This window comes from Ictidomys tridecemlineatus, chromosome 9 (assembly GCF_052094955.1).
Source record: "Ictidomys tridecemlineatus isolate mIctTri1 chromosome 9, mIctTri1.hap1, whole genome shotgun sequence".
Taxonomy (NCBI): domain Eukaryota; kingdom Metazoa; phylum Chordata; class Mammalia; order Rodentia; family Sciuridae; genus Ictidomys; species Ictidomys tridecemlineatus.
This window is the reverse complement of record NC_135485.1, coordinates 2383608-2406562: the sequence shown is the minus strand read 5'-3', so window position 1 is coordinate 2406562 and position 22955 is coordinate 2383608. Positions and strand designations below refer to the sequence as shown.

The following is a 22955-nucleotide window of genomic DNA, read 5'->3' as shown; positions in this document are numbered from 1 at the left end:
GAGTTGGGGCAACAGATGCATGGGGGGCTGCACCCCCCAGGCAAGGACACAGACACTGGGGCCAACTATACCCTTAGTCCCGGTGCTCTGGCCTCAGCTCAGCACTGTCAGTCCCACAGCTCTAGGCCACAGCAGCCGCAGCAGGACAGTACGTGGGAGAGGCAGTGGTGACCAAGCCATGGGCTGAAGAAGAGAGATTCAGTCAAATGCAAAAAGATCTCTCGATAGTCCCCTGAAGGGCCCCTGCCCCACTCCTCTCACGTCCCACCAGGGGCACGACACCATTCCATGCCACCCAGCCATGACTGCCAGCCTCAGCCCCTCATGCAGACATCTGAAAAGCCCACTTCTCTAGGCCACCTTCCTTCCACCTTCCTTACTACCTTTTCACTTCCCCAGGTTCCAGCACGACCTACCCCTTCCAATGCCAGCCATCCACCTTCCCCAGGCCCCAAAGCCCACTTTCTGTGTGGTGAGCATGGCCATAGCTGCCCCAGGGGACTCAGCAGCCCCATCTCCAGGTGGAGCCCTGGCATGGCTACCTCCACAGTCCTGTCCACCTGCCTGAGGAGATAAGACTCCAAGACACCGCCTAGAAAAGAACAGTCGGCTTCTCTTCCACATGACCCCTTTCTATTTCAAACTATTACAAAACCCAATGCATAAAGGGGGAAAAACTCTTTGGATCCTAGAAAATTCTTTTCCTGACACTCTAGCCACTCCAAGGTACCTCCCCAAGCCGACAAAGGTCAAGACACTCCAATATTATACCTGATATGCCTCAAATAGCCTTGAAAACCAACCTCTACCCAGCATCTAATACTGTGGGGCTTGTACTTCATGAGTGAGGAGAAGGACAATTTGTGGCACTAACAAATCAGGCCTAGGACCACCCACCCACCACCAGTCCCAGGTGAGAGCAGAGGAGGACAGGCTGGGAGCTCCCCCGGGGCTGTGCCTACCTCAGCCCACTCAACGCTGGGCCTGGAGCTCTACCACTCCTGGACAGCTGGCCACAGTGGGAGGACTGCTGGGAAGGTTCAGTGCAGGCAAAATCGGGGGCTTTCTTGTGACAATTCAGATTTCTCTTGGGCCATGGGTATTAATGTCCCCTCCAGCAGTCCTTTGCAGAGGCCAAGACTGGCAGCTAATCATGATGGCTCCCTCTCTTCTAAAGGGGCATGTATGTCTTCAATCTACACAAGGTGGGAAGCCGTGGCCAGTGAGTCTGACCAGCAGACCTGGCCCCAGCTTCAAAGATGAGCCCCCTGAGGCAAGGAGGGAGGAGAAACTCACCTAGGACCACAGAACGGCCATCAGGAGCTGCTTTCAACAGTCCCTTCCACCTTACTTCCCTGCACCTGTGGTCGCTCAAGAACCAAAGAGCCAGTGCAGTGGATGACCTGGCCCCTTCCCTACCACCAGGTCAGGCAGGCAGAGCCACTGTCAGCCACCCGGGAAAGCAACACAGCAGGGAGCCACTGTCTGCTGCTTAAACCTGGACCTTAGCAGCCAGATTTTTACACGCTCACATGAACAACTAGCTCATTTGCTGGTTTAAGCATTTGCGAAAATTTTAAAAGGCAGTCCAGATCATTTACATAGGCAAATACAAAGGCAGATTTTCAGTGGCTATTTTTTTAACTAGAAATAAATAACAAAATTGTATAAAACTTGCCTTAATATAGTATTGAAATGAAAGTTCTACCTACATTTGTACAAACAGCTCACTGGTTAGCTGGTCCAGTAAGGATGGTCAACTCCAAACCTCATTTTCTCACCCAGTGTAAAAGGGAACTCACCCACCTCCTGCCCAAGGACCAGTCTGGAAGGCAGCTTGACTGGTACAGGGCAGTCAGAGCCCACAGGAGCCCATGTACTGTCACCAGCTGACCCACACCCTGCCCGGCAGACCCACTCCCCGCCTACAGGGAAGGGGCCGGTTCATTTCCCTACACCCGACACCCACATGGGTCACTTTTGAACTAGGAGTTTCTCTTTCGTATCTCTGTAGAAGACCTGAATCAGATGAAGCAATTCCCAAAAAAGGAATTTAAAATTGGTACCCAGTGTTGGTGAAAACCTTCTATACATGAATTTTTTAAAAAAAATTCTTTAATTTTTTTTGTAGTTGTAGATGGCAGAATGCCTCTTTATTTTATTTGTTTATTTTTATGTGGCGCTAAGGGTCAAACCCAGTGCCTCACACATGCTAGGCAAACACTCTACCACTGAGCCACATCCCAGCCCTATATGAAATTACTCTTCTTACTTTTTTATTTGCTCTCAAGCCTTATAAAACACTTTATACCACATTCAACTTCATAAGCGCATATGCTAATCAATCGTTAAATAAGCGTGCTGGTAGTAACGAATGTACAGCATGCAGCACTCAACACCTTAAAAACATAAGCTACAAAGTAGTAACTTAAAGAGTACCATGACTTTCATGTATTTATTTAGAAATTTAACATTTCAACAAAATTAATTCGCTCACATCTTTCAAATCTGTTAGAGGGAAAGAGACACTGACACTCTGCTGGCTGATAGAGCACTGGCAGCTGGGCTCCAGGGCTTGAGGCTGGACCCCACTGAGCACCTAGCTCTGGCCAGGGACCTACAACCCTGCATGAACTCCACAGTGCTCTCTCCAAGCTCCACAATGCAGACATGAGAAAAGCAGTTGCAAATTTGTACTTAAAGTCACTTGGAAATTCCACAGCTACTGTTCACAAAACAGGCTGAAATAAAGCAGAACCAGGATGCCAAGCTTTCTTACCACAATCCTGTTTAAATGACAAGAAACAGCTGGAAAATCTTACCTGCTGGTCAGTAGAAATATCCGCTTCATGTGACAACCCCTTTTCCAAATTCATTGCAAGACAAGAAAACTTCCGCAGCGAGTCAGGCACCCGGATCTAAAATACACCCCTGGACACGGCAGCATGCCTGTGCATGTCAGTAAAGTTCAGACGTCTCTGCTGAAGTTCCATGTGCTCCCTTCGTAACCCATGGCAACGGGACACGGAGGAAGCTGTGGTCTGCAAGGACTCAGACGCTATCTCAATTGTCTCATGCATAGAAAAAAGGCCGTTTATATAAATCACGCTGTGAGATCATTTTTAAAGTATTTCCTCTACCAAATCAGAAGAATAGCACTTTGGCCGATAGGGGTATTTTCTCAGTCAGCACAACAGCTGCAGAGAATTTGTTTTTTAGTAGCGCGGTGCGGCTTGCAACCTTAATTACCATTGCCGCCGATTCTATTATGAGCCTGTTCCATGTGCACCCGCTTCCTCAGTGGCGGCCAATGGAACCCAGCACATTCCTGAGAACCTCCACACCACCTAGAGCAGCCAGCGGCACTGGCTAAGAGCTGTGATGGACCCTGGCTTGAAGAAGGAAGGAGTACAGAAAGAGCACTGCTTCTAGCACCTGGGTGTCCTGCAAATCCCTGTTCTCCCGGGACTCCATGGGAGGTGCTTGCGCCAAGGGCCTCCTTACTGCCAACACCTCTCCACGCAGGGCCTGAGGGTCTGGCCAGGACAGGCTCTAGCAATCCCCCAAACCCAGACTGTTCCGTGGTGCACCCTGAGGAGTGGCAAGGCAGTGCCACTAGCCTATGGGCTAGGACAGGGCCTTGAATTTAGGTCAGGCTACCAGCCAGGTGCACCCTGCGCCTACCTCACCACACCTGAGCTTTGCCATGAGAGAAAAGCTCAATCCCAGCACGAACATTTAGGGAGCCGAATCCACATCACGGTGCGCACCATTCCATGCAGAAACCTGCAACAGCTGCCTGCCAGGGTGACCATCACAGACCTGAAGAGGCGTCAGCTCAAACTGCCCCTGACAGACAGCTCTCCAGGAGAGCTGCAGAGACAGGGGAGCAGCACTCACTGAGCACAGGAGGAGAGGGGAGAGGGCAGGGCAGGCCTGGGGCTCACAGAGGACAGGCCAGGAGCCAGCTTCCACAGCCAGTGTTCCCCTCTGCCAGACCCCATGTGGCCACGGGGCAGAAATGGCCCAAATGGTTCACCTCTCCCTCTGCAGAGCTGCTCCCTTCTTATAGGGGGCGCCACCTCTGCTGTCACCAGCCCACCAGCTGGAGTGGCCTGGAGCTCTCTTCCCTGGCAGGGCCTCACAGGTAAGCACCATGAGCCAGAGGGCCTCTGTCACACACAGCAATCAGGTGGTGAAAGCCTCGCCACACACAGTTCCCAGGCCCTTGGACAATGTCACCTCCCTGCCCCACAGGCAGCCTCAAGTTGTGAAAGCCAGTTCATACTGTAAACCCCCCACACTGCGGCCCACCCCGACAGGAGGCCCAAGGCTGGGATATCCCCTGCTGAATCCATGCACGAGGGCCTCTGGCCAAGCCTGAGGGGTTTGGCGGGCTCCTGTCAGATCCTCCCTTCCACGAGCCCCTGCAGCTCCCTGCCCAGTGCACACAGGAGCATACAAACACGCCTGCACACACATACACACACACAGATAAAGCAAGCTGGGTGTCTGCAATGGCAACGGTTGGTCCTCATGGGGGTCAGCTGGACCTGCGACCAGTCCCAGGAGTCTCCCTCTCTGATTTCTGAGAGGCCACAGAGTTCTGGAGGAGATAGGGGCCTGCAGGCCAGAGCAGATGACAGCAGCATCCTGACCCCACAGGCCCACCAGCCCCTGGTGACAGCCACTAGTGACCAACACCCACCTAGGCCAGAGCTGCAAGTGTGCACAGTAAGACCTTCAGCTAGGGCCTCAGGAGCAAGCCTCCCAAAGGATCACTTGAATGCCAAACTTAATTCATTTCAATCATGTCAGACAGAAGAACCTGTGTCCCAGCAGGTTTGACCAAGGGCTAAAAAGCAAGAAATGTGATTCAGTCTTTGCCCTCAGACAGCCCGGGTCCCTCAGGATTAAGTCCCTCTCCTTTCCTCCCCAGCTGCCCTAGGAGACCACACTCCCCCTCCTCTTCTGGGTGAGGACAGTCTTAGGAGAGAGGGAGGTGACACCCGCAGCCCCAAGCCATCCTGCTTATTTAGATCAGCAGCCTGCTGGAAACCAAGCCCAGGAGCAGCTGATAGCAGACAGCCTGCCTCCCTCCTGCCCCAATGTGGGGATGGTGTGTTTCTCTGGGTTGGCTTCAGACCCTGAGCCCCGAACAGCCCCGCACAGACCCAAACCAAGTGTGGTTCTGGCACAGAACCCTAGGAGGTGGCGGCGATGGGCCTCGACAAGACGGGGAGAGGTTCACAGAAAGCGGGCCAGGCACCAGCCAAGAAAGCATGAGTCATTCTCACCCTCGGCTCAGCCTGCTGCCTCCTACACAGCTACCTGGAGGCCAAGGAGTAAAAGCCGCCATATGGCAGACCCAGCCAGCACGCGTGGGCCCAGCACCCGCCCATCCCAGAGCACCTAGAACTCTCGAAGCAGAGGAAGCACTCACTAGCACCCAGATGGCTAGAGGCTGTTTATGCCCATGCCTTCCCCCCAGGCAGGGACTGTCCTGGGCAGGGAAATCCAGTGCAGGCTCTAGGGAATGAGGGGGTAGGAAAAGCTCTGGGCCAAGGGTGAAGCCAAAACCACAAGTGACAGCATCACAAGTGGGAAGGGGTGAGCAGCAGAAGTGAGAAGCCACAAGAAGTGTCCAGGGCCAGCAGGAGGCCTGGCCAGCCAAAAGTTCTGGTGAAGACAAGGGGTCCTGTGAGCAGGGGCCTCTAGGTCTGCCAAGGAGCACCTCCTGGATTCTGCACACCTTGTAGTGTTCCCCTGCCTCCCCCACCCCACCCCAACCTTGGACACAGGGCCTGTCCCCTTAGTGCCCCAGCCTCACTGGGATTTCCTGGCTCCTTCACCCACTCCCGGGCACAGGGGGACCACAGGGAGCAGGAGCACAGGCTCTACTCAAGGGATCCACACAAACAGGGATGAAGAGCTACCCGTCATCCCAGCAACTGCAGAGGCTGAGGCAGGAAGATCACAAGTCTGAGGCCAGCCCCAGCAACTTAGGCAGGCCCTATCTCCAAAGGGCTGGGATGTAGCTCAGGGGTAAAGCACCTCTAAATTTAAACTCCCATACTGCAAAAAAAGCGGGGTAATGAGCCCAGAAAGCAGCAGATACAGGGACACACAGGTGGCCCCAGACACAGGCTCATCTCCTGTGAGACGGACGGTCAGACCTCAACACACTCAGCTGTGCCCAAGACGTGCCCTGAGCTTGGAAAGTGGAAGAGGGGCCTGGACTACAGGAGGCTGATGAGGACAGGAGCAGAAGAGGCTCAGGAAGCACTGTCTGCAAGTGCAGGTCCTGGACCCCTTCTGCTCTTACCCCAGGAAGCCTCTAGCAGTTCAGCCAAGGGCCTGGGCTGTGACCCTCTATGGTTGTTGTGGTCCCCAAATTTCCCCAATGTCCCACCTTCCATCCCTCATCTGAGTGTCACCAACTGGACAAATGGCAAGAAATAAGTCAGTCTGACCCCTCACCATCCGCACGGCTGGTGATACAGACCTCCTACTCCTTTCCCCAGCCCAGCAGGATGGAGGCCACCCCATCACTCGCCCAGCCCGATGCTGCTCAGAAGCCTGTACCTCCACCTCCCACTTTCAACAACCTGACCAGGAGGCCCACAATGCAGGGGTCCCACATGTTCTGCTCACTACTGTGTCCCAGATCCAGAACAATGCCTGGCACTTAGTAGATGCCCAGCAAAGAGTTACTGAATGAGAAAACACTCAAAGCAATGAGAAATCCTACTGCATGCCTCTAGGCTAGTCAGACTAAAGAAAATTAAGTTAATCTCCTGTGTAAAGCGTAGACTGTATGTAACTTCTAAGTTAATTCTCCTGGAAATAGCAAAGTATAAATTCAAGAAACAAGCAAAGAAGAGCTCATTTTGAAATGTCTGTGCAGATTCGTCCCTAGAGAATGGGCTGCTAATTGCCCAGAGCCCCAGAGGTGAACAGGATACAGGGACAGAAGGAACCAGAGCAGCCAGGGGGTAGGAAAGCCACCGCAGTCTCACATGGCATCCTGGGCCTCGTCCAGGGTTCTGTCCGCTTTGTGCTCGGGCTTCTGGCTGCTGGGCAGGAAGAGCAGACAAGAGCAGTCCACTTGGGACCTGTGCTCACTCCTCCCTCTCCCCCTCTCTACCTCCAGCTCCTCCCTTGCTCCTGACACCTGGAGCTAGCACCTAGACAAGTTCTGACCAAGGCATGCGCAAGGCCTGGGCGCCCCCTGCTGCCCATTGCCCGCCACTGCCAGTCCGCCCAGCACCTGGCACCAGACACACACCTGCATGTGCACAGGAGTTTCTTTCATCAACAATAGGCTGCCCTCAGACACAGCTCGAACCCTCTATCACCACCACAAATGGGATCACGAGCCCAAGAGACCCTGAGAAGAGCCAGGCCTAGAGGGTGACTGAGCAGGCCTGAGGGGTTGGGGGCAGTGATGCAGCCTGGGCTCAGCAGGAAGAGGGCCCAGGCCATCTCCACAAGGGCTGGGACAGGCCCGGGGTCTCCAACTCCCCTGACCATATTGCCCATGGTTTGAAATGTGACATTCTTAGGTGCTGCCAAGCGCTAATAATTGTGGTTCTGTGAACCCAGCACTGTCCCCAACCCCTCAGGCCTGCTCAGGCCTCACGTGCAGAGCTCCTCACGTTCTCCCTCCCCCCCCATCCTGGCCGGGGCCAGCACTTAGCTCCCTCAGAGCCACCATCAGCCTTCTCGGGATGGTTGCTGCCAAGCCTGACCAACTATTAGGGCCTGAAGAGGAACAAATGGCCTCTCAGGGCACCCACAACCACTGCTGGGGTTTGGTCCTCCTTGGCCTCCAGAGTGCCCCAGTGGCACAGTTTGCTGTGACCCAGACTTCACCTGGAGAGACGTCTCCTCCCTTTCCTCTACGACTTAGTGGCACATGTGGGTGGCACTGTCCTCAGGGTGGAGGTCTTCCTACATCTGCTCCTCAGCCTTTCTATAGATTCCAGAAGGCACACGACGTAAGGGCTGCATCCTGGAGACTGCTGGTGGCCCCAGCACTCAAGGAGAACACCCTGACTTTACCCATTTCCTACCTTTTGGTCACAGAGCCCACTAGAGTCAAAGTTGGGGCTCCCCAACAGTCAAGGTCACAGCCACAGGCTGGTGTCCCAGGGAGATGCTCCCACTGCAGGACATGTGCTGCCACACTGCCATTTATTTCATTTATTTATTTTTTCATGTGATGCTGAGGATCGAACCCAGGGCCTCACAAGTGCTAGGTGAGAGTGTAATGCTGAGCCCCAGCCCCAGCCCCGGGCTGTCACACTGTCGTGCCCTCATGCTTCTCACTGGTCAGTGAGCTGCCTCCAGCCTTGGGAGGCCACTGACCAGGAGGCTACACACAGCAAGACTTTGGGCTCCAGAGGCTGAGCCTCAAAACAGAGTTCAAAGGAACAGAAACCCTGAAGCTGATCTTAGCAAAAAATCTCTCAAACTATTCTCTTTAGAGCAACGGCTGCACCCTGACGAGGGAAAGGGCAGGATAACAACACTGGCCTCTCGTTCCCTCCTAAGTGGTGCAGCCCAGATGCACAACCCCTCACACAATATAGGAGCAGGTGGGAAGAGGAAGGGAGCCAGCAGTGCCAAAGACCCCTGCAGCAGTGCTGCTCAGGACGGCCCAGGGAAATGTGCGCGTGCGCACCCGAACATGTACACGCACACATATACACACGCACATGAACATGCACACACGTGCACACACACATGTACATGCACATGTACACATACCCGCATTGCTCCCGGGGCAGCAGAGCACTGCTCCCTGAGCCACCACAGCCTGGAGCCCAGCACCCGTTTGCTCTGCCCGGCTCCAGCTCAGTGCAGGAGCAGGGAGCCCTGTGCAGGCGTTGGGCAGCAGCTGCCAGCACGTCCTGAGCCCTGCATGTGATTAGACCCACTTTTCGGGGGCCCCGCCTGGGCTGAGGCTGCACTTGGAACAATTCCATGCAGCATGGCGCAGCTGCTTACAGCACTCTCTTCTTATTCTTGTATTATAATTCTTTTTGTTTCCGTAGAATGGTAATAACATCCCCATCTTGTTTCTTTTCTTTTTTTTTTTTTTTGAGAGAGAGAGAGAGAGAATTTTTTTAATATTTATTTTTTAGTTATCGGCAGACACAACAACTTTGTTTTGTATGTGGTGCTGAGGATCGAACCCAGGCCACACGCATACCAGGCAAGCACGCTACCGCTTGAGCCACATCCCCAGCCCCCCATCTTGTTTCTGATTTTAGTAATTTTGAGTCTTCTCTTTTTTTCCCTTATTTCATTTAGTTAAGAATCTGTCACTTTTTTTGATCTTTATGAAGAAGTAACTTTTGGTTTCACTGATTTTCTGTTTTCTCTGCTCATTTGGATGGTCTCCTTCCTTCTTCTAGCTCAGGGCTTTGTTCCCTCCTCCTTCCTCAGTTCCTTAGGTTGGTCCTAGATGTCCCCATGGATAGCTGTGAGTCTCCCCTGGCACTGCCTTCACTGCGTCCTGTGAGTTTTCGTGGGTTGTGTTTGTGTGTGTGTGTGTTTTCATTTTTATTTATCTAAGGTGTTTTCTAATTTTCCCTGTGACTTCATAACAAGTTAAGAATTTTGTACATCAAAAGATAATATCAGCCGGGCATGGTGACACTTATCTGTAATCCCAGATACTCAGGAGGCTGAGGCAAGAGGAGTACAAATTCAAGGCCAACCTGGGCAATTTAGTGAGACCATGTCTCAAAAAATAAAACATTTGACTAGCATCCAATCCCCAGTACTGTGAAAAAGAAGAAAGAAAAGAAAAAATACCAAAAGAGTAAAAAGGCAATTCACAGACAGGGAGAAAACTATTGGAAAACATGTATGTGATAAGGGATTAATATCTCAAATATATTGAGAGCTTCCACACCTGATTAAAAGTGGGCAAAAGACTTGAATAAATATTTCTCCAAAGAGGATGTTCAAATGGCCAGTAACCACAAGGAAAGACACCCAACATTATTAGTCATTAGGAAAATACAACGAGAGGCCACCCCACACCCATGCAGGTGGCAACTAGCAAACAGAAGGAAATGACAGGCATCAGCCAAGATGTGACCTGGCAGAACCTCATGCAGTGCAGGAAGGAATGCAAATGGCAGAACCTAGGTAGAAACAGTATGAAGGTCCCCCCAAAATCTTGAATTGACAGCAGGGACATTTGTTTCTTTGGTTTCATATTTTTTTTAATTTGTTTATTTTAGATATACATGACAGCAGAATGTACTCAGATTATACATCCAGGAAGCATGACTTCCCATTCCTGTGGCTGAAACTGACGGGGAGTTCCGCTGGTTGTGTATTCACATATGAACATAAAGTACGTCCGATTCACTCTACTGTCTTTCCTATCCCACCCCCTTCCCTTCATTCACCTTTGTCTTCTCCTTGAATTTCTATTCTTCCCTGCTGCCCACCCTTATAGCATATTATCATCTGCATATTAGAGAGAACATTTGGCCTTTGGTTTTTTGGGATTGGCTTATTTCACTTAGCATGATAGTCTCCAGTTCCATCCATTTTCTGGCAAATGCCATAAACTCGAAATTCTTCTTTATAGCTGAGTAATATTCCATTATGTATATATACCAGATTTTCTTTATTCATTCATCTGTTGAAGGGCACCTAAGTTGGTTCCATAGCTTAACTATTGTGAATTGAGCTGCTGTAAACATTGATGTGGCTGTGTCCCTGTAGTATGCTGACTTTAAGTCCTTCAGGTGTATGCCAAGGAGTGGGATAGCTGGGTCAAATGGTGGTTCCATTGCAAGTTTCCTGAGGAATCTCCACACTGCTTTCCAGAGTGGTTGCTCCAATTTTCAGTCCCACCAACAATGTATGATTGTACCCTTTTCCCCACATCCTCACCAACACTTATTGTTACTTGTATTCTTGATAATTGCCATTCTGACTGAAGTGAGATGAAATCTCAGTATAGGTTTCTTTCTTTCTTTTTTTCTTTTTCTTTCTTTTCTTTTCTTTTTTTTTTTTTTTAAAGCTGTGGATGGACACATTACCTTTATTCTGTTTATTTATTTTTATGTGGTGCTGAGGCTCAAACCCAGTGCCTCACATGTGTTAGGCAAATTCCCCACCACTAAGCCCCAGCCCCAGCCCTCTCAGTATAGTTTTAATTTGCATTTCTCTAATTGCTAGAAATGTTGACCATTTTTTCATATATTTGTTAAGCAGCTGTATTTCTTCTTCTGTGAAGTGTCTGCTCAGTTCTTTAGCCCATTTATTAATTGGGTTATTTGTGGGGTTTTTTTGGTATTAAGTTTTTTGAGTTCTTTGTATATTCTGGAGATTAGTGCTTTGAGGTGCACCTGAAAAAAATTTTCTCCTGTAGGCTCTCTCTTTACATTCTTGATTGTTTCCTTTGCTGTGAAGGTTTTTAGTTGATACCATCCCTTTATTGATTCTTTTTATTTTATTTTTATTTTTTTGGTATTGGGGATCGAACTCAGGTGTGCTTAACTACTGAGCCACATCCCCATCCCTTTTTGGTATTTAATTTAGACACAGGGTCTTGCTGAGTTGCTTAGGGTCTTGTTAAGTTGCTAAGGCTGGCTTTGAACTCACAATCCTCCTGCCTCAGCCTCCTGAGCTGCTGGGATTACAGGCATGCACCACCACACAGGGCCCATTTATTAATTCTTGATTTTACTTCTTGTGCTTTAGGAATCTTGTTGAGGAAGTCAGTTCCTAAGCGACATGGTAGAGAACTGTGCCTACTTTTTCTTCTAGTAGGCTCGGGGCCTGTGGTCTAGTGCCTAGGTCCTTGATACTCTTAGAGTTGTTTGGTGCAGAGTAAGAGATAGGGATCTAATTTCATTTTGCTACATATGAATTTCCAATTTTCCCAGCATCACTTGTTGAAGAGACTATCTTTTCTCCAGTCTACATTTATGGTGCATTGGTCCAGTATGATATAACTGCATTTATGTGGGTTTGTCTATGTCTTCTACTCTGTACCATTGGTCTTGTGTCCGTTTTGGTGCCAACACTAAGGTTCTGTAGTATAATTTAAGTTCTGGTATTGTGACGCCTCCCCCTTCACTTTTCTCGCTAAGGGATTGCTTTGTCTATTCTGGATGTCTTATTTTTCCAAATGAATTTCATGCCTTTTTTTTTATTTCTATGAAGAATGTCATTGGGATTTTAATAGGAATTGCAGTAAATCTGTATAGTGTTTTTGGCAGTATGGTCATTTTGACCATGTTGATTCTGCCTATCCAGGAACGTGGAGATCTTTCCATCTTCTAAGGTCTTCTTCAATTTCTTTCTTTAGTGTTCTGTAGTTTTCATTGTAGAGGTCTTTCATCTCTTTTGAGAGCTTGATTCCCAAATCTCTTTTTTTTTTTTTTGAGGATATTATGAATGGGATAGTTTTCTAAATTCTATTTCAATTGATTCATCACCCACAATTGATTTATGGGTGATATTTATTTATTTATTTATTTATTTATTTATTTATGGTGGTGGTGGTGGTGGTGGTGGTGCTGGGAATTGAACCCAGGGCAGCCTTGTGCATGCAAGGCAAGTACTCTACCCATTGAGTTAAATCCCCAGCCACTGGGTGTTTATTTTATATCCTGCTACTTTGCTGAATTCAATCATTTATTCATTCTAGAAGTTTTCTGGTGGAATTTTTGGGGTCTTCTAAATATAGAATCATGTCATTGGCAAATAGGGGTAGTTTGAGTTCTTCTTTTCCTATTCAATACCCTTTGATTTCTTTCTTTTGTATGTTTGCTGTGGCTAAGGTTTCCAGGACTATGTTGAAGAGGAGTGGGGAAAAAGGGCATCCCTGTCTTGTTCCAGTTTTTAGCAGGAATGCTTTCATTTTTTCTCCATCTAGAATGATGTTGGCCTTGGGTTTATTGGATATAGCTTTTACAATGTTGAGGTATGTTCTTACTCCCTAGTTTTTCTAGTGTTGTGAACATGAATGAATGCTGAATTTTGTCAGGTGCTTTTCCTGTTTCTATTGAGATAATCGTGTGATTCCTGTCTTTAAGTCTGTTGATGTGATGAATCACGTTTATTGACTTCCATGTGTTGAACCAACCTGGCATCCCTGAGATGAATCCCACTTGATCATGGTGCACTGTCTTTTTAATATGTTTCTGTATGCAGTTTGCCAGGATTTTATTAATAACTCTTGCATGTAGATGCATTATGGATATTGGTCTCGTTTTCTTTCTTTGATGTGTCTTTGTCTGGTTTTGGTATCAGGGTAATACAGCTTCACAGAATGAGTTTGGAAGGGTTCCCTCCTTTTCTATTTCATGGAAAAATTTAAGAAGTATTGGAGTTATTCTTCTTTGAAGGTCTTGTAGAACTTAGCTGAGAATCTGTCTGCTCCTGGGCTTTTCTTAGTTGGTAGGCTTTTGAGATGGTGTCTTTAATTTCATTGCTTGAAATTTATCTGTTCTCCTGATTCAATTTGGGTAGGTCATATGTCTCCAGAAAATTTGTCAATGTTTTCTGTTTTATTAGGGTATAGATTTTCAAAATAGCTTCTGATCATCGTCTTTATTTCAGTAGTGTCCTTTGTGATATTTCCTTTTTCTGTATGAATTTCAGTAATTTGAGTTTTCTCTCTTTCTCTTTATTAGCTTAACTAAGGGTTTATCAATTTTATTTACTTTTTTCAAATAACCAACTTTGTGTTTTGTTGATTTTTTTGTTTAAATTTTCATTGATTTTAGCTCTGTTTTAATTATTTCCTGTCTTCTACTGCTTTTGATGTTGATTTGTTCTTTTTCTAGGGCTTTGAGATGTAATGTTAGGTGACTTTTTATTCTTTTAATGAGTGAGCTCAATGCAATGAACTTTCCTCTTAGCACTGCCTTCATTATGTCCCAGAGACTTTAATATATTGTATCACTATTCTCATTTACCTCTAAGTATTTTTTATTTCATCCCTGTTTTCTTCCGATATCTATTGGTCATTCAGTAATGCATTATTCAATCTCCAGGTGTTAGAATAGCATCCATTTTTTATTTTATTATTGATTTCTAACTTTATTCCATCATGATCTGATAGAATGCAAGATATTATCTCTTTTATTTTATTTTTTTTATGTGCTGAGCATTGGAAAGCAGGAATATTTGGACACCCAAGTTCACAGCAACACCAAGGATCCATCAGCAGACAAATGGATGAGCAGAGTGAGTCTTCCCTGCAGAGGAATATTACCAGCTGAAGGAAGAAATTTAAATTCTTATGGGAAACTGACACATGCCACAATATGGATTGAGGGCTTATTTCACTTAGCATAAGTGAAATAAAAGGGTGAATACTGCAGGATTCTACTCATGGTCAAAATCTCTGCTTCAGAAAGTAGAGGGCTTGCCGGGTGCCAGGAGGAGGGAAGGGGAGTTCCTGTGTAATGGGTTGAATTCCAGTTAGCAAGACAAAAAAAGTGGTACAGATGGACAGAGACGGCAGTGCCTACGGCAGACGTGCCTAAGGGCACTGAACTGCACACCTACAATGGTTGAAATGGCAACTTCTGTTCTGTGTACTTTACCAGAGTCAAAAGTAGAAAAAAAAAATATTTGGCTACTCTCAGCCTTTTACACTTCAATGATATTTTGTTTTCACTTCCATGAATATTTTAGAGTCATTTTCTTAAGTTCCACAAAATGCCTGCTGGTATTTTGACTAAAATGCATACCCTCGTTTTCTAACTGTACTCATAACTGGCTCCTATACATGAGCTACACCTCCAGGGCAGCCACACAGCTGAGCAGGAGAGTGCGGGCTCAGTGTGAAGGAGGCCCTGCGTCCCTCCCCAGCACCACAGGCATCAATAAAAGAAACCAAATGTCTAGCAACCTTGCTCAATTCACTCACTACTCTCTACAGACACATTTGGGTTTTCTAGGTTGCAATCGTATCACCTGAGAAAAACATTTTCATTTATTCTTTGCAAGCTTTTTTTAAAAATATTTTTTAGTTGTAGTTGGACACAATACCTTTATTTTATTTATTTATATTTTATGTGGTGCTGAGGATCGAACCCAGGGCTCCCATGTGCTAAGCAGCACTCTACCGCTGGCCCCAGCCGCGGCCCTCTTTGCAAGCTTTTTAGGCTTCTACTGTTTTTACCTTCTAAGGACATTTAACTAGGATGGCCCACAAAAATTTAAACAGAAAGGTGAATCAGACGCCTTTCTCTTGCTCCTGCTCTCCAAGGACAGACTGCACAGGACACAGGCCATGGGTTCCCTCACCTTCCTCAGACTAAAAGAGGCCCTCATTTCTGCTGTATCACGTTTTGTTTGTTTCGCCACAAGTGGGTTCGGAGTTTTATCAAGTGTCTTTCCTGCCTCTACTGACAGTAGGCCTTTCCTACCTTACTCTGCTAATGTGGTAAGTTATAGTGATTGATTTTCAGATATTCAAAAACACTATACCCTTTGAATAAAGGTGGTGTTTGTTCCCCTTTTTATAAACTGCTGGACTCCACTAGCTAATGTGTGGCTTAGGATTTTCAAGGCTACTGTTGGTGAGCTTGCTTGAATTTTCCTTTCTTCTAGTGTCTCAGCAGATTGGTACTAAGATTATAGTGACCTCATAAGACCAGCTGGGAAGTAATCCTCTTTCATCTGTTCTAAGTTGAGTTGGTTAGTTTCCTGTTTCATAAACTGCTATTCTGACCATTGTTACTGTCCAGCCATGACTTCTCTGGCCCTTGTCCACACTTATGATGCCTTCTACCTCCTTTCCTTGGTGATCTAGGGGCGATGAATCTATAAGCACAGTTGTGCTAAGACCCACAATTTTAGACAGATGGTATTTTCATTATTTTTCGGTTCAAAGTGCCTTCTCATTTCCTCAGAATTTCCTCTGACCTCGGGTCACTTTGCACTGTGCTGCTCACTAACCAGGTCCACAGAGAGCTCTCTGCCGCTGTCTCTGGTCCACTCCCAGGTGGCAGAGAAGACGGTGTGGCGGAGCCAGGAACCCAAGTTCATAGCCAGCCTTAGCAACTTAGCAAGGCCCTAAATAACTTAGTGAGACCCTACCTCAAAATTGAAAAAAAAGGGCTGGGGATGTGGCTCAGTGGTAGAGGACACCTGGATTAAAGACCCAGTACCACAAAAAAAAAAAAAAAAAAAAAAAGAGGTGGCACAGGTGATGGAAAGCCTGAGAGCAACAGAGTCTCCGCACCCAGGCTTCTGCCTGAGGAGGGGCACTGAGGACCATGCCTCAGCTGGGCTCTTCCCAAGACTGGAGGCAAGAGACCCAAACAGCCAGCCCACTCACTTCCTTCTAGCAGTGAGGATGTCAGGGCCCAGGCCTGGGTGACCACCTCTGAGATGTGAGAAACACGAGCAGTGGAAGCCCACCTCAGTGACCACAGTGACCTGTGGCCCTCCACACTGAGCAAAGCTGCACACACATGTTTCTCCCTCTCTTGGGCAGGGACCTGGGTCTGTCTGGTTTGTCTCCCAGACAGCATACCTGGCAGAAAGCCTCACTGGAAGACAGGACACCAGCACACAACAGCCCTGCCCTCCTCCCTGAACAGCGAGTCAGAGCAGCCACAGGGGCAAGCATGTAGCCGTGCCCCTCGCCTGGCCCTTCCTTTCATGGGACAGTCCGGCACAGTGCCACTGTGTGCTCATGGAGCTGGGCAGGAGAGCGCTTTGCATGCACTTGAAGCAGAATGCCATACCAGGCCACAAGACAGCAGCAGAGCTAAAGCTGGGTGAGCAAGTCTTGAAAACACAGTGCAGCATTTTAAAAGTGGTGGAATAAGGCATACAGTGTCTAAGGCCATGTCCTGCCCCTGCCACCAGGTGGGTTTGCATCATCCACCTGTCCACACCTGCTAAGGCATGATCACTGCCCTGTGCCCTAGTTAGCAGCTCTGCATCTGCTGTGACACATGCACCCCTCCTACACAAGCATGTCAACTGGTGCCCTGAGGACAGGAGCGGGGTGGGGGTGGAAGCTTTGTGACTTGTGCTCAAGTTTTCTGTAAAACTGAAATTGCTCCCCAAAAATAAAATTCACTATTTGTAAAAAAAAAAAAAAAAAAAAAAAAGGAATAAAAGATGAAAAAGCCATCCAGAACAGTATGCCCTCAGGACCAACTCCTTCCTCCAGGAAGGCTCCTGGGATCAAACGAGCTCCTGTCTACACAGTGCCTCCTATGCTGAGGGCCACGGATGCTCACAAGCACCTCCAGGGCAGCAGAGGTCAAGCAACGCTGGGGAGCTTCTCTGGGAAGCCGAGGCTCCCACTGAGGAGGGGGAGGTCCAGGCAGGCCAAAGGACGGAAGGACGCATCTCTAAGGCCGATTTTTAGCTTCAGGATCTTGAGCAAGAAGAATTAACCTGACCTACCTCTAGGTCATCGAGGGACCGCGTGATGCTGAACCTCTTGGATCTTCCAAACGATCTCCGCGCAGAAGTTCGTTGAGAAGTCTGGGTGAACCCAATTCCCCGCACAAATTTGGAGCCCTAAACAACAGCAACAAAAAAAGGCATGTCAGGTGGCCCTTCCAGAGCAGACATTCAGCTCTTCCCCACTGCACAGGACAGTGGAGTCGAGGTGTAATAGACTTGGTGCCATCCAGGGTGAGCTTCACTAGTACATTTTACGCAATCAAAAATAAAGCTGAGGGGCTGGGGTTGTGGCTCAGTGGTAGAGCGCTCGCCTAACACGTGCAGGGACCTGGATTTGATCCTCAGCACCACATAAAAATAAATGAATAAAATAAAGGCATTGTGTCCATCTACAATTAAAATAAATTCTTAAAAACAAAACAAAGTTGAAGGGGAAAGAGACGTCCCAGGACTTCCAGATATTTGCTCTGCCAGTTGCCAACTGTCTGCGCCAGATGACACCTCCAAGCCCCACTCTCTAACCCCAAAGGCACAGGACAGCCGACTCCAAAGAGCCAAAGGAAGAGCAGGGGAGCGCTTGGGGAGCGGGAAGCATGGTGCACAGGCTGCTCTCGCGAGCCCACAGGCCAACCAGCACCAACGCCCAAAGCATGCAGCTGGTAAGACTGTGGCTCTTTCCCCCGTAGGACTCGGGGAGACTCACCAGCAGTCCCTGGTGCCCAGCACATGGCAGAAACTTCCCGCAGAGCCGGCAAGCGGGATCCCCAGACACTTGCGAACCTGAGACTGCCTCTGGCGGAAGGAGGTCACCAAGTTGTTTGTTGTTACCTAAAGATTGTGCCCACCTGAGGGAACCCCTGCAACAACTCCCTGTAAGTCACTAGGGGTTGAACTCTGGCTCACTGCTGCTTTCTCTGAGCCACACAGGAGTGACATCCTGGCCCACAGACCGACCCCTGTCACCCCTGCTGGTGACAGAGACAGCAAAGGAGCAAGGCCCAGCCTTCCAGGGTCCTGCAAGTACAGCCATGGTCCACCTGCCCTGGTCCATGCGCCCCACCCCAGAGCACAGCCCACCTCCTGCTCTGCTCCCCCCACCCCCAATGCTCTTCCTGGTGTCTAGATCCAGAACCCCTGCACGACCCCCACACTGGGCCTCCATCCTCCTCAGTGTCAGGATCTGTCCTTTTCCCACATGACCACCCAGCCCCACACTTGTCCCAGCCCTCCTTGGTCATCTCAATGCCAAGTGTCTCTAGTCACCAGCTTCTGCCTTCCCACCTTCTTTCCTTAGTGTCCCACCCAACACTCTTTACCAGGACCTCTAGCCCACCAATGCCAGGTGTCTCAGAGTCCCTACCCCTACTCCTGTCCTCATATCCCTTCAGCCAGCCCAGGGCTAGAGGCCACCACAGAAACCCTACCCTTACACACAAAGTCCTCCCACCCCCTCCAAGAAATAGAAAATCTGGTGGTCCATTTTCAGGAATCAGTATTTAGCCTTTTTTTTTTTTCTAACTTCAGGGGCACTTTACCACTGAGTCACATCCCTAACTCTTTTTTTTTTTTTTTAAAGAGAGAGTGAGAGAGGAGAGAGAGAGAGAGAGAGAGAGAGAGAGAGAGAGAGAGAGAGAGAGAGAGAGAGAGAGAGGGAGGAGAGAGAGAGAGAGAATTTTAATATTTATTTTTTTAGTTCTCGGCGGACACAACATCTTTGTTGGTATGTGGTGCTGAGGATCGAACCCGGGCCGCACGCATGCCAGGCGAGCGCTCTACCGCTTGAGCCACATTCCCAGCCCCAGTATTTAGCCTTAAATGTAAAATTGGGCTGTAATAAAGGCAGCTGGAGGAGAAACAGAATGGAGAGGAAAGCAGTTAACTCATACAAGAGCATCACAGCCTGTGGATGTGGCAGATCCCAAGTCCATGCCCTCAACTGCCCCTTGACAACCAGAAGGCCTAACCGACAGAGAGGCTCTCTCTGTTAAGAAATGGTAACTTAGTAAGGAAGTGAGAGCTATGTCCGTGCCAAAGGCACTAGATCCAGAAAACTCTCCACCACAAGAGAGCAGGGAGATGGGAACACTAAAGTTATATTTCCTTAAACAGCCCAACAGGAGACAGGAAACGAGGCGATGTCAGGAAGACTGTGCACCCCATGGTACTCAGCCAGGGAGGGTTGCAGGGCACTAGGAGACAGCAGGATGTAACTGCTCTGGGTGTCCTGCCCCCCCAGCGCCACTCCTGCAAGACGGACAGTAAAGCTTGCTTTCTGCTCTGCCCCGGGCCTCTCAGTCTGCTCTTTGGGCTGGTGGGGACAGGTGAACCTGTTTCTCACATCCCTGTCCCCACACTCACTGGTAAAATCCTAGCAGCGGTCAGACAGGCTGCAGAGCAAGGGACAGGCAAAGCAAGGCCACACTGTGGGGGCACTTGATAAAGGCCATCAGAATGGAGCACACAGTTGGATGGACCAACAGTGGGGGACTATGAACAGAGAGCAGCAGGAGGAAACAGGAGGGGAGGGGACAGACTGCAAGAGAACAGCAGGGCAAAGAGGGCACGAGGCTCTTCTCTCAGAAGGATGTCAATGCCAACAGGAATGGGATCCAACAGGAATACACACGCCTTTCACCTGAGGGTACAGGGAAAGAGCCCCCGCCATGCTGGGTCACCCACCAACACCCACGACCAGCAGGTCCTGAACACACACCAGGTCCCAGCCAGGGGAAACACATGAATGCTGACCCATGGAAAGAGTGGCAGAATGTGCTGGGCACACAGAGAGGAGCCACAGTCAGCCTCCTGTGACAGATGCCACAGGAACACAGAGGACTCTTGCAGTGGAGCCCAGGAGGGAACCAGAGGTAGCACCTCCCTAAGAAGCTGTGTCCTGGGGCAGAGAAGGCAAAAGGGAGGCTGGGGGGGGGGCAGCCCTAAAGGGCAGCTGGAGGGGCGGGGAATGCTAGCTGGCGGAGGAGGATAGCCCTGGACAACAGGTAGCGGGGACAGCCCTGTATGACAGGGGGTAAGGGGCAGCCTTGAACAGCAGGTGGGGCGAGGATCTGGACAACAGGTTGGGGGGGGGCAGCCCTGGAGGGCACGTGGGGGACAGCCCTGGAGGGCAGCTGGGGGGGCATCCCTAAAGAGGAAGGTAGGGGGGCAGCCCTGGAGGGCAGGTAGCTGGGAAGGGGGCAGCCCTGGAGGGCAGGTGGGGGGCAGCCCTGGAGGGCAGGTGGGGGACAGCCCTGGAGGGCAGCTGGGGGGCAGCCCTGGAGGGCAAGTGGGGGACAGCCTTGGAGGGCAGGTGGGGGGCAGCCTTGGAGGGCAGGTGGGGGGGCAGCCTTGGAGGGCAGGTGGGGGCAGCCCTGGATGGCAGGTGGGGGGCAGCCCTGGAGGGCAGGTGGGGGGCAGCCCTGGAGGGCAGGTGGGGCAGCCCTGGAGGGCAGGTGGGGCAGCCCTGGAGGGCAGGTGGGGGGCAGCCTTGGAGAGCAGGTGGGGGGCAGCCCTGGAGGACAGGTGGGGGTCAGCCCTGGATGGCAGGTGGGGGGCAGCCCTGGATGGCAGGTGGGGGGCAGCCCTGGATGGCAGGTGGGGGGCAGCCCTGGAGGGCAGGTGGGGGGCAGCCCTGGATGGCAGGTGGGGGGCAGCCCTGGAGGGCAGGTGGGGGGCAGCCCTGGATGGCAGGTGGGGGGCAGCCCTGGAGGGCAGGTAGGGGGGCAGCCCTGGATGGCAGGTGGGGGGCAGCCCTGGAGGGCAGGTGGGGCAGCTCTGGAGGGCAGCTGGGGGGGAGCAGCCCTAAAGGGGAAGGTAGGGGGGCAGCCCTGGAGGGCAGTGAGGGGGCAGCCCTGGAGGGCAGATGGGGGGCAGCTTTGGAGGGCAGCTGGGGGGGCAGCCTTGGAGGGCAGGCAAGGGGCCCTAGGACCAGAGGCTGTGGCTGCCAGGGTGGGGAAGCACCCTCTTTTCACCCTCCACAGCCAAACTCTGAGGAGAGCCCTCCAGAAAGCCACAGCTGACCCAGCGGGCTTCCCTTCAGTTACAGGCAGCACAAAAGAAAGACCAGCAGGGGTGAGGGTAGAGCTGAGCACCACAGGGCACCTCACAGCCAGGGCCAGGTCAAGTTCACTCCAAGACACAGTTGCACAGGAAGACCTGTGTCCCCAGCTGAGGAGTGGACAGCCTGCACAGGCAGGTCTCCAAGCTGAAGCCTGGGGAACCCTTCCTGCCAGGCCCCTGGAGACTGGGTGTCTGCACTGATGTGGATTCTTGCCTCCTGCTGGGGGCAGTGAACCTGTGGCTGCGGTGCAGGCACAGAAGTGTCTTCATCGTGTCTGCTCCTGATGGCAGGCACATCGGGCTACCTGCCACAGAGGGTCTGGTGTGACAACTGAGAAAGCATTGCTATGGACATGGCATTACAGTCTGGCTAGGGAACCAGCACTCTCTCAGGCCTGGGCTGTGTCCGTGTGCAAGCTCAGGTCCACACCTCACCTGCCCTCGTACTGCAACAGCCCGTGTGCCAGGCCACCTTGCTGGGTTCCTTGTTGGCAAGTAAAGAATGTGAAAGAGTCTCAAGAAACACTTGTCAGAGAAATTCATTTTTCAAAAACTTGCCTAAAGCTCATTCTAAGTCTAAAAATATATTTGATCTGAAAGGCCAGCATCTCGAGGCTGGCCTAACCCCTCCTGACCACCCACTCATAACTGTGGGACTCCAGTCTTACTCTGCTATTGCTGAGGCTGCAAGGCCTGTCCTGCCAAACAGACTTCCCAGGGCCCTCAACCCTCGTCCCCTCCTGTACTAGACTGCAGGCCCTGGTCTAGGTTAAACTCCCCAGGGCCCCCTCCTCTGCCTTTCCTGCCCACCACCGAGACTGCACACTGCCAGCATCTGCACATACCTGTTGTGGACTGGCACGTCCACGAGAGTGGCAGGGACCTTTGGCTTCAGCTTCTGTCTGTTCCCTTCTTAAACCCGCCGCCCAGCACAGTGCTCAGCACCCAGGACTTGCTGAGAGGACAGAGGGGAAGGTGCTGAGTGGCTTAATGAAGCTGAACAATGTGGGGGCTGACTGCCCAACAGCTGTTGGGGAGGACCACCCAAGTCCAAGGTCAGCCGAGCAGCCATGCAGATGGCTTTGTCACAGCACAAGTAATAACATGTGAAACATCCCGAGTCTACTGCTAACCAGAAAAGGCTACAAAATCTGTACAAAATGAGTCTATTTTGTACAAATTATATAGCTATTCAGTACTTTCTGCATTTAGGGGAGTGGGTAATTAACCCATGGCTTTGTGATAAGAAAAAGCTTAATTTTTAAAACTCAGGTGACTACACAGGAAATTCTGCCTGGGACATCACGGCCACACCTGCAAGCTGCCCTGCTGCAGTCGGCTTGGGGACCTGTACCCCAGTGCAGGCAGGGGGAAGCCTGCACCCAGTTACATGCAGACAGGTTGTGAGATTTGGAAATGGAAAGAAAGAAAAAAATCTAACAATCCAGCAGACAGACAGACATTCCTACAAAAAG

The 22955-nt window shown here is 50.2% G+C and overlaps 1 protein-coding gene across 6 annotated transcripts in view; it reads right to left on the bottom strand.

Annotated features, from left to right (window-relative positions):
• Rgs12 (regulator of G protein signaling 12) overlaps nucleotides 1-22955 on the bottom strand; it is a 108320-nt gene that overhangs the window by 50377 nt on the left and 34988 nt on the right. For 5 of the 6 annotated variants that reach the window (XM_078020923.1, XM_078020924.1, XM_078020925.1 and 2 more), the window contains one exon: nucleotides 17422-17538. In XM_078020923.1, coding sequence (XP_077877049.1) covers nucleotides 17422-17538 — 117 coding nt within the window. Of the gene's footprint in view, nucleotides 1-2822; nucleotides 3066-17421; nucleotides 17539-22955 lie in introns of those variants that run through there. The other variant, XM_040292739.2, reaches the window with a different exon arrangement.